General features: G+C 42.6%; 1 protein-coding gene across 1 annotated transcript in view; it reads right to left on the reverse strand.

Moving 5' to 3' along the window:
- The window catches only part of LOC311055546 (protocadherin Fat 1-like), a gene marked incomplete at its 3' end in the record, with an annotated part of 65448 nt that overhangs the window by 37198 nt on the left and 15824 nt on the right, over positions 1-12426 (reverse strand). The window contains exon 3 of the mRNA XM_084071781.1: positions 4726-5040. Within this exon, the coding sequence (XP_083927907.1) occupies positions 4726-5040 (315 nt within the window). The remainder of the gene's footprint in view (positions 1-4725; positions 5041-12426) is intronic.

A 12426-nucleotide genomic window follows, 5' to 3' on the forward strand; every position in this document is an offset into this window, starting at 1 on the left:
GGCTCTGTGTCCTGCTGATAACATTCGAACATGCTTTAACCCATTGAGACCTGGAACGCATCTGTGTCATTTTTTGATTTTAGCCAAAAAAAAAAGCATTATTTTACACTTTGGCTATTCAAAAATAGCAGATCTACAAGCTCATAGCGCGGCACCGAGTGCCACGCTACGATCTTGTAGATCTGCTATTTTTGGAAAATCAAGATTTATTTAGCAAATATATATTTTTAAAGCGAACATTTGTAACTCAAATCTTTGCTTCTGGGGGGGTCCCCTGGAACAACATATATGTATTTCCATATCTGGAAATACATATACATTTTGGGGTCCTTGACATGAAAAACTTTGAGAACCACTGACATGGCAACATACGTTTTTTTGTTCAAAAAACAGTTAAGATTTAGAAGACATTTTGTAGAATCGTAACCTCAGGTCTTTAATGGGTTAATATGCGTGAACAGATCTCAGCCGGCTCGGCCCCGTCGTCGCCCTCTGTACACAGAACGGTTGTTTTTTGTTTTCCTTTCATCATACAGCTCATTCCTCCGACATTCTAATAAAATGCAGCCAGTGTTCATGTAAACAACAGGCTCCTTTCCCTCAGTGGGACTGACTGGCCATAAACTCTAAGATTTCATAAGAACGCCTTAAGCCGGAAGGTGTGATGGTGGTGACGGTGGTGGTGGTGGTGGTGGTGGGGGCATGTTTACCCCAAAATATGTGGGTTAGGAGGAATTTATGCAGAGGCTGGCTGAGCGAACGGGTTACTAAATGGGTTGTTGATTAAAAAAACGAGAAACAATGCACGTTGCACAAGAACGAACTCGGTAGAGTGCAGACCTCCGTAAAAGGCTTAAAAATGTGCTCACAGTTTGCTCATTGGACTAAACTGGCCTGATGGTGGCGCTTTAAGAAACAGTAATAGTCTACATGCACAGCAGCCATATTGGAAGGAAATTGGGCCTTCACAGGTGTTACCAATGATACTAATGAAGGCTCTGTTCCATTTAGTGTAGCACAGTGGTTCTGAAACTTTTTAATTTCAAGCACTCCCATAACTCTGAGAGTGTACAAATGGAACCAAATGGACCCTTAAGGGTGCATTTGGTTCCATTTGTACACTCTCAGAGTTACACACCCGTAAGGGGCCATTTGGAACCCCCTCCAGGAACCCTGGACCACACTTTGAGACCAGAATGGAACAGAGCCTTAATTAGAATTATTGGTAACACCTGTTAAGGAAGTATGAAGAGGCCCAATTTCTTTCCAATATGGCTGCTGTGCATAGAGCCTATTGGGGTTACGAGAAATCTATAGGTTTCTACCTCTTGGGAGCATGAATGTGCATGGTCCATTTCAAGGCAAATAGACAGATGAGTGAAAACAACTCCCTTGGCGGATCATAAACAAAAGAAAAACATATATGATGGGGCAATAGTCATGATGGCAACTTCGATCAGAACTTCAAATAGACACCGATTGAGGATTCACATGGCAGTCCATGGGTCCTCCAGTGGATGGCACCATGCCACCCACCACGTGGGGAAGGTTAAATGAAAATCATTAGGGTCGAGGCAGAATTGATCAAGAGGGGTCGTATTGATCCGCTCATTGACCAGAGGGACCCACAGAGGGCTCTTAAAGCAACAGTGACTGATCAAACATCATTACATTTAGACAGCCGGTGAAATGCAGCAAAACGTGGGACTGGTGGAAAAACTTTTGGAAAATAGAGGCGATCACTAGTGTGCGTGTGTGTGTGTGTGTGTCCGTGTGCGTGTGTGTCCGTGTGTGTGTTCCTTTACTTCATTACAGGTCAGTGTTCCAGAGAAGGAACAATATATCCTTCTAAACAGTGCAGGCCCGTGACAAAAACGTGCTTTCTTCACAACCAGAGAACCTCTCTTGCCTTTCCCTTTAGAAAATGGCTTTTGTGCATGAGTGCTTTACTGGACGGCAAATATTTAATTTCCCTTCCACTTTTCTTCCTTACAGCCTTGCAGATTTCTTATCAGTTTCAACCTAAGCTGACATCATTGTGCATGCACACGCACAAAACACAAAAACCTATCTGTCCTCACCCAGCTTCGGTTAACCTATTAAGACCTTAGGCCTATTCTTACTTATCTCTGTTTCAATATCAGTGGTTCTCAAAACTTTTCATGTCAATGACCCCCAAAATTATATGTATTTGGCCGCCGACCCCCATCTCAAAATATATTGTTCCAGGGACCCCCAGAACAAAGATTTGAGTTAAAAATGTTCGCTTTAAAAGAATATAAATATATTAATTTGCACACATTTTCTCGATTTTTCAAAAATAGCAGATCTACAAGCTCATAGTGCGGCACTCGGTGCCGCGCTATGAGCTTGTAGATCTGCTATTTTTGAATAGCCAAAGTGTAAAATAATGCTTTTTAGCTCAAATCAAAAAATGATGCTGATACATAGATGCGTCCCAGGTCTCAAAGGGTTAACACTGTGGGTGAATTCAGAACCACACCTTGGCTTTCTCCCTGCTATAGAGCCATTCCTTTTTTTTTTTGCTTCCTTGACTCTCCTTCTTGGAGAGTGGCCAGGATTAGGCCAAGGCTTGCAGGGGAAAGGCATGCTACTACATGGCGAATCCTTATTTGGTCAGAAAATTCACATTGGCCACTTCAAACCAAAATAACCCCCGGTTTGTTGATGTGACTGCCTTGGAATATGGAGGACCACACACAAGTCAATGAGGACAAATTGGGAGCAACAGTTCCACCCCTACATTCCTCATTTCAATTTTAAATGAGCACTAGCATTCGGCGCAATCACAGAGAATCATGCAAACTCAAGAGGTTAAGCTAGACTCGGTAATTAACACTTACCGAAAGACGTATGTGTGGACTATAAACAAGTTTGTTTTCCATTCCCGTGCGCAATGTTAATGACAATTAGGGTAATTTACGTTCATACTGCACTGACTGACAAGCCCAGCAGGAGTTTTCCATTTTGGCCTACTTATGCTAAGGCCAATTATGAATAAGACAAGCCACACTACAATTACTCTGGTTGTGTGTGTGTGCGTGTGCGTGTGCGTGTGTGTGTGTGCAGAGAAGACAATGAAATGTAGAGAATAATAATTTCATCTGTAATATCTGCACAAAGCAGACTTTTAAGATGACCGTTGCAGCAGTGCAACTCAGCATGTCTAACGCGGCACTCAATCCCTTGCATGTTACCAAGCCCCAAAAATCCCGAATCCTTACAAGCAAAGCCTGTACAGACATAAGAAATCCTGTCTTGTACACACAAGCTTCACTTTGCTTCCTTTCGCCGGTATTTCCCCCCACGTTCGTCACTAAAACCAATGCCTGCGCTCTGGCAGGGCTTTATAAAAGAATTCCGATGAAATATTCATAGTCCCCTCCATTTGCAGAAGGTCCATTATGTGATACTGTTAGAGTGTGTTAAGAGTGGGAAAAGCCCCTGTAGATTCCCCTGTAAGCGACCGCTGTGCCGTCCCACGCCGACTTCGGGGCGTTCACACTGCAGACCCTTTCACAAGACAGCAAACAGTAGCGTCCTCTTGGAAAAAAAGAGACACTGCTCTTCAGTGTCTGCCTGTCCTGCATCTCATCTCAAACCAAAGCTCAAGTGCCTCCATGGGTAATTTAACATCCCGACCCGCGCTTCATATACATTTGCCCTTTTGCCTGTGACGCCCCTCGGTTTGAAGTAACCGGACATGGCACGTCATTCTCTCCATGTGTCCTCTCTATCTCAGCCCACCCTCTGAGTTCAGCATGATGATTGTGGAACTCAATTATAATGTGAGCCACTCACTGACAGCTTAATGTTATTAATATACTCTTAAAATGCAGACTTGGCCTGTCGGAAACTGTCTCGCTTTTGAAATGCGACGCGAAGTAAGTGTACATGAAGGCAAAAAACTCCTACATATAGTCTGGGTGCAGTGTTTCCTCGCTGAACTAGCAGACATGTTTAAGATTAGCCTTTGCCTTTGACAGCATTGTAAACACATGACTGCGGCAGCTTGTTGACACACATCAGAGCAGAAGTATACTATCATGTGCTATACAGAGGGCCGAGCTTCTTAGGACTTCAGCAGAGTTTCTTTCCAACCAAACACTATGCCCGATTTAATTAGCTCCATCTCTCTAGGCCTGTCACAATTAATACATAATCGTCTAATGGCAATTATTTGAGATAATCGCAATTATTTTTGCTTAATCGTCATAATCGTTTCCATGTTGAAAGATTTTCACTCATTTTCAAATATTAAAAAAGCAGAAATAGCAGATCCTTGTTGTAAGCTTGTAGATCAGCTATTTCTGCTTTTTGTACATGTATAATTGTTTTTAAATATGTGAATTTCTTTGTATATTTCAGTTATTAGTAATATCTGCCCCGTGCAATTTTTGATTACGAAACCTGAAAGACTCCATATGTTCCAATGTTCAACGCCAAACACACCATGAAATCGTTAATCGCAATTATTTGAATTAATCGTCAACTTAAATTTGTAATCGTGACAGCCCTACCTCTCTCAGGTTCAAAGTGTGTGTATTTCCTTGAAACAAAATACTTGTGTAATGTAATGTAATGTAATGTAATGTTTGGCTGGAATAAAAAAGAACTCCATACACTGATGGTACCATGGCACATGATTGAACACCACTGCCGCTCTCAAAGAGCACATTGTGAGGTGGTTTTCCACCATCTCACCTGTCTTGGTGTTAATGGAGAAGAAGCCCTGGGGGTTCCCGCTGGTGATCCTGTACGTGAGCTTGTCGCTGGCCTTGGCGTCCGGGTCCACCGCCTCGATCTGGATGATGGACACGTCCTTGGGGGAGTTCTCCATGACGGAGGGGTAGTAGACGGGCTCGGAGGTCTGCGGCGCGTTGTCGTTGACGTCCTGCACCTCCACGTAGACCTCCACGAAGGCGGAGAGCGGCACCACGCCGCGGTCCATGGCGTAGACCGTCAGCCAGTAGTGGGACGTGGTCTCGTGGTCCAGCAGCTCCTGTGTTCGAATGACGCCTGGTGGTGGACAAAGGACATGAGATGTGTTTAGTTTTACATCTGTGGAAACCTTGTGTGTCCAAAATATAGACATGTTTTATTATAATGTTTTTTTTGGACAACATTTTTTTAAAGGAGTACTTCACCCAAAACATGACTTATTTTCTATTAATTGCACACCCCATGAAGCCTTGAATTCATGGATTTGTTTTTGTTTTTGTCACATTCCTGAGACAATCATTCGATTACAGGCGGAAAGATGCCAATGTATCCGGTAGGAGACTCAAAGTAGACTCTTTGTGTCTCCTACTGGAAAATACACCCGGTCATCAAATTATTGGCTCAGTAATGCAAAAAAAAATCCATGAATTCAAGGGTTCATGTGGTGTGTAATTGATAGAAAATAAGTCATTTTTTGGGTGAACTACTCCTTTAATATAGCAGATCTACAAGTTCACAACGCGTGAACTTGTAGATCAACTATTTGCACTACTTTGGTGTGACACTCTTGTACGAACAAAGTAGGGCATTAATCTGAGGAAAAACATTTAAAAAGCCCGACAGTGACGATATTCTATTATTTTCCACCACAGCACATTTCAGTTGAAGGCAACAATAAAAATAATCTCACATCACTGCCTACTCAATCAGTGATTTATGATATCGATCGGTGAAGGAAGAAGAGAGGCAGATGCTTTGAAAAGTGTCTATAATCTGCCACCGTTAACCCATTAAGACCTGAGGCCGATTCTACATGTCTCCTAAATCAGTATTCTGAGAAAAACTTATGTTTCTATAATATCAGTGGTGCTCAAACTTTTTCATGTCAAGGACCCCCAAAATGATATGTATTTGGCCGCCGACCACCATCTCAAAATATTTTGTTCCAGGGACCCCCAGAAGCAAAGATTTGAGTTAAAAATGTTCGCTTTGAAAATATATATATTCAAAGATTTGCACACATTTTCACGATTTCTCAAAAATAGCAGATCTACAAGCTCATAGCGCGGCACTCGGTGCCGCGCTATGAGCTTGTATATCTGCTATTTTTGAAAAGCCCAAAGTGTAAAATAATGCTTTTTAGGTCAAATCTAAAAAATGACACAGATGCTTCTCCCGGTCTTAAACGGTTAAAGAGGGAGCTGGGAAAAGAATAACGGGCAAGCTGGTGGTGGGACCATCAACCAACCACTGCTCTTGTCTTTACATTGGCTGGCAGGCAGGCAGGACACAGTGGCTGGCCATATGCCATGTGGGGCCTACGGCCCTCAGCTGAGCAAACACACAGACTTTACAGAGTTGTTTGAGTGGAGGATGGGGAGGCTTGTGTGTGTGGGGGAGTTGATACATCAAAGGTGTTATGTAAAGACACCGCTAGACCGAACATGTTAACGGTACATAGTCATTTCATTTAACAATAGGTTTTGAATGCACATGTAGGGCGTATTATAGGAATCACCCAACAGTTTTTTTTTTCAACCTTATCTTTCTGTCTTCATCAGTGTGGGAGTAAGTCCGTCAACACTCGGCGACTCACCAACGTAGCAAATCGAAAGCGCCACAGATTGTGTTAAAACACGCATAGCCATTATACCCTCTCTACGTTATGGACAATGACAAAGAACAGAACAGTTCAGTTCAGTTCTGCTTGAGAACCAAGGCATTGTAGTGAATTTAAGACAAAATATGTTGTTTTCTCAGCCGGTATCTCAGCCAGCAATCAGAAACCTTTTTTTTGTGTTGATTACGACTCTTTTAATCTACTCTGAGGAAGGCTACGGCCGAAACGCGTTAGCGTTCACATCTCAATAAAATGAGAAACCACATCTGAGCCACTGTTTTGCAATTTTTATTTTGGAGTGCCGCTTTTTTCCACTTAGGTGGTTTTCTTTTGATTTATTTACATAGCTGAGCACCCACTGCCTAAACTAAGAAGACATCCAGAGGAAGCGCACCGGTTTTCCTTTCTTGACAGTGGAGTAGTTTGTATGTGTGTGCACGCAAGTTACGCAAAACCAAAGGCAATATGAGACAATTGAAATCAGTAGAACCCCCTTTCACTTATTTCTCAAAGAAAGGAGAGATATGCCCGCATCCTGCCACTTTGCACGTTCAAGAGAACGTTTATTGATGCAACAACGTTTCGGTCGTGTAGACCTTCCTCAGGTTCTTAAAAGAAATTATACATAAACCCCCTTTTTATGTATTTCTTTTTGTTTGGCAGGCATCTTGGCTTCTAAGACTAAAACATCTTCACATATCCGTCACTAGGTAGCTTGAGAGAGAGGAAGTGTGCGATCAAAAGAGATATGTACCGATGAAATTCCATAGCCATTTTTTCTAAACCTACTTAAGTATACCAAAGCCAAAAATCTTTTTTGAAAAGGCCCACCTTCACGAACAAAGTGAAAACACAGGAAAAACAGTGTTTAGTCTTCACTATAGCGAGGCGAGATTTTAAAAAAAACGCACAACACCAATAATAAAACATGAGCTCACTGTTTATCTTGATACTGACAGATACAGTGTGGGTGTTGGTCATTTTTCATGAGATGTAAAGCATTGCAACACACACACCCACTGTCAAAGTTTACCGGTGGCCTGGAATAGATAAGGAGACATTAACCCATTAAGACCTGGAACGCATCTGTGTCACTTTTTGATTTGAGCTAAAAATTATTATTTTATACTTTGGGCTATTAAAAAATAGCAGATATACAAGCTCATAGCGCGGCACCGAGTGCCGCGCTATGAGCTTGTAGATCTGCTATTTTTTTTTAAATCGTGAAAATGTGTGCAAATCTTTGAATACCGGTATATATTATTTAAAGCGAACATTTGTAACTCAAATCTTTGCTTCTGGGGGGTCCCTGGAACATAATATTTTTAGATGGGGGGTCGGCGGCCAAATACATATCATTTTGGGGGGTCCTTGACATGAAAAAGTTTGAGCACCACTGACATAGAAACATAGGTTTTTTAAGAATACTGTTATTTAGAAAGTTAGGGATTTAGAAGACATTTTGTAGAATCGGCTTTAAGTCTTAATGGGTTAAGTAGATAAGGAGACTTCCGTGGAAGCGAACGCAGTTCACCATGGAATGGAAGTTACTTTCTGTTGCACAGTTTGCTGACTTTGAAAAGTCCTTTGTTCTTCGCCAACTGGAACTCAATGAATCACACCGTACAGGCCTGTTGTAACTGAGAGCAGCCTCTCCTTTTAGCCTGAGGAAGGGTGGAAGAAGTTCTCTCCCAAAAAAAGACCCACGCTGCCACTAAAAACCCTCACTTTCCAGGGGTATAGGGTCGTTCTCCATTCTCAAGCACAGGTTTGGGGGTCTTTCTCAAATCCTGTGGTTTTTATGCCAAGGATCCGGCACTGTCGTCGTTACTCATCATTACAGCTACTCCTAAGTTGGCTGGAGGCATGTAATAAGACAGGGCCAGTATATGGGAGAAGGAAACAGATAGCGCTCCCATGATTCCTGTAAGGCAACAAGGGGGGGTATCCGAGGGCGGATCATATATAGGTTATATCTTCAGCGCGTGATATGGTCGGTTTTAACCGATTAAGACCTGGAACGCATCTGTGTCACTTTTTGATTTGAGCTTTTAAAAAAAGCATTGTTTTACACTTTGGGCTATTCAAAAATAGCAGATCTACAAGCTCGTAGCGCGGCACCGAGTGCCGCGCTACGAGCTTGTAGATCTGCTATTTTTGAAAAGTCGTGAAAATGTGTGCAAATCTTTCAATATATGTTGTTTCAAAGCGAACATTTTTAACTCAAATCTTTGCTTCTAGGTGGGGGGTCCCTGGAACAAAATATTTTGAGATGGGGGTCCGTGGCCAAATACATATAATGTTGGGGGTCCTTGACGTGAAAAAAGTTTGAGCAACACTGATATAGAAACATATGTTTCTTTCGGAATACTGTTGGGGTTTAGAAGACATTCGTAGAATCGGCTTCAGGTCTTAATGGGTTAAGCAGTGAAACTTGGCTGGCCAGACTGGCAGGGGCAAAAACTATACATGCCACCTAACGTGTTGCAGGAAATCGCTAAGATGAGCCTCATAACGACAAGGAAGGTTACAAAAAATGACTAATTGATACAATGCACTCAGTACAGACGACATCTACTGCAGTGACTGAAAGTCATGCTGTTACCGAAGCAGACTGAAAAAAAAGTAATGTGGCTACTACTGGGGGAAAATATATATATACAGTGCGGCAGGAAATTGCAAATGTGATACATAAATAAGAAATGGACATGTTAATCTGACTGCTAGCATCCTGAGAGTTCTGAGAGGGCTGAACGATTTGACTGAATGTTTGAGCCACTGTGCGTGTGCGTGTGTGTGTGTGTGTGTGTGTGTGTGTGTGTGTGTGTGTGTGTGTTTGAGGGACAACACTAGGGGGAAGGGTGTTTAAGGGAATTTAGTTTTCTGAGCAGTAATTGTTTGTTGAGCTCTAACTATCTACCAAATTTGATATGCTCCATTTCTGTTGCTCAGAAGGAACTTTTTTTCATGGAACAAATCATATGATTGACTGAAAACTTTATAATTGCATTCTTAAAATGAATCACTTTTGTTGAGTTGCATCTCAAAACTTTAATAAAGATAGAAAGTGCTTAAATTTGCATTTTTAGGCAATTTCAGTTATTTTTCCATTTTTAAATCCTTATTCGACTTTGACCCAAATAGGAACGGGAGGCTAAAGATAACACTATAGAATGGTACAGGGGAGGATGGATGGGGAAACCGTGGCTGTCTGAGGAGATGGAAACAAATGGAAAGAGACAGCGGGAGAGGCATGGGTGATGCGGTCATGTGTGGACCCCCCCCCTCCCCCCCACCCCCCTGACAAAAAGGGCTGAGAACAGCCTAATAAGACAAAAGACCAAGAGAGGAGAGGAGAGCGGAGGGGGAGAAGATGAGACATCTTTTGTGCTTCAGCCAAGAAAAAAAATATATAGTCACGCATGAGCGCTCAGCTCGTTCTGACTGGCAGACACACACACACACAGACGTAGCGGAACAATCCCCCCCGCTCTCCCTGAGGTGTCACGCTTTTAGCTGCCAACCTTGTAGGTAGGAAGATGGCTTAACCCATTAAGACCTGAAGCCGATTCTACATGTCTCCTAAATCTCAACAGTATTCTGAAAAAAAACATATGTGTTTATTTCAGTGGTGCTCAATCTGTTTCATGTCAAGGACCCCCGAAATTATATGTTTTTGGCTGCGGATCAAAATATTTTGCTCCAGGGACCCCCCAGAAGCAAATATTTGAGTTAAAAATGTTCACTTTAAAAAACATATATATTCAAAGATTTGCACACATGTTCACGATTTTTCAAAAATAGCAGATCTACAAGCTCATAGCGCGGCACTCGGTGCCGCGCTATGAGCTTGTAGATCTGCTATTTTTGAATAGCCAAGGTGTAAAATTATGCTTTTTAGCTCAAATCCCCAAAATTACACAGATGCGTTCCAGGTCTTAATGGGTTAATGTTTGCACCGTTAAACACAAGCAGGCGAGTATCAATACGAGGCCTGGACCTTGGACCTCATGTCGGCGGGCCTGACGCCCACACACTACAACGCCTTTGTCAATCCGACGGGCGGCGTTGTTGACTTAGCTGTACGTTTTGCAACGCAGGCATGATTTGACGTTTTTTTTTAATCTATTACTTATTTTGTTTCATCCACCGGATGACCAAAAATAAACCCCACTGAGTGCCGCCTTGGTTCCAACGCCAACATTTTTTATCAATATATTAACGTCCGGGAGGATAATGACTGACACACAAAGCACATAAAAAGATGAATCAGAGGAATTTTTGCTTGACACGCCTGTCCCACACGCCCAGGTTACACACATGGGGAGGCGGTTGCAAAACTTTTGCCCTTGGGCCAGTACAAAAAAAGCAGACGATAGCAATAACCTGTGCCAAACTTTCCTCCCTCCCTTCCCTCCTCCACTACTTTCCTTGCCCTGTGGGCTTTGTTCTCCGTTAGCTACCGAGCATAGCGGCGGTGCAATAGAGCATTCAGAGAGCCCAGGAGGAACTCTCAAACTCTCAGGAAGTGCAGGTATTTTAGGTGTACAGTACACTTCTATCAAGCTCTCCTTGGATAGTAGGCACACACACGGTGGGTTTTCACTCTGTAAGCTGGTTTGAAGTGCAGCGTCAGTGCGGGGAATGGGAAGGGTGAAGCCGTACTTTCACAATTAGTTTCTTTCTGACATAAAGGAGATGAACAAGAATTGCCTGTCTGGGGTTCAACTTGAATCTTAAGTGGTCTGTAAAGGCCCCAGATGTTTAGGGCTTGGAGTTTTATCTACCTTATACTATAGAAATGTCTGCAATTTCCCAGGGGGAAGAAGGAAGATTTTCTATACATGGTTTTCTTAGGAATCAATGGAGGAGAGCACAAATCACAAAGACATCGTCTTCTATCTAGAATAAAACACTTAAAAGAAAAACCCTGAAACAAGTGATCACATGTGGGTGGTTATAGAAGCAGAGATTTCAATGAATTGAACATGAAATGATGATTCTGTTTTCTCAGATGCTCCAATAAGTCCAAATAACAGAGATTGTTGTACTTAAGAGTGACAGTGTCAGTCACAATACTGCATCAACATAGTGAACCAACCGCTGCCCATTTATAATGAAATGACCTGTTCAATTCATTATGAAAACTCGGTTGGTAATTAAAGCCATTTAGAGCTCCAAAAACATTCTATACTGTCAGAGGAATAAGGATTTAGAAAAATAATCCCAGTCATTCCCTGTGCTCATTTCTGCTGGTCGCATACTCCCAAAAGATTAGGTACTAATACTGATGTGGTGCTGAAAACCTGCACGCAACTGTTTGGGTGAAAGTAGTCTGGGGTTTGTTTTTGCAAGTGGGTGAGAGAAAAACAAGGTAATCAGTGACTCAACAAGCAAAGACTAGTCTAGAATAATTCCAATTCTCTGGTGAAAACCTGAGACCAAATAACTGTCATATTTTTTTCAGGACATTTGGCCCATTTGCCTGCCTTACCCCAGCCACACTGCACTGGTCTACTCACAAGCTGCACTTGAAAAACGCCGGTGCTTGCTTTGAACTACCTCTGTTAATTCGGTTCACCCCCGCCCCACATTCCACAGCCTTCTTAGGCCTCCCGCTCACATGCTTACATAAACTTTCTCAGCCCAAGCCCCCCACCCCCCCCACATTCATCTCCCATCTCTCTCTCTCTCTCTCTCTCAACGGCCTGGGCAAAATGCCTAGAATTCCTGCACTACGTCGCAGAGCCGGGTGAATTCAGAGAGAAGGCCCGAACTGCAGCTTCACGTTTCCCCCAGCAGCTAAATATCACATCATCACAAAGTTTCCCAGACTTCTCTGA

This window comes from Gymnoscopelus microlampas (genome assembly GCF_963454915.1).
Source record: "Gymnoscopelus microlampas genome assembly, chromosome: 2".
NCBI classification, from domain to species: domain Eukaryota; kingdom Metazoa; phylum Chordata; class Actinopteri; order Myctophiformes; family Myctophidae; genus Gymnoscopelus; species Gymnoscopelus microlampas.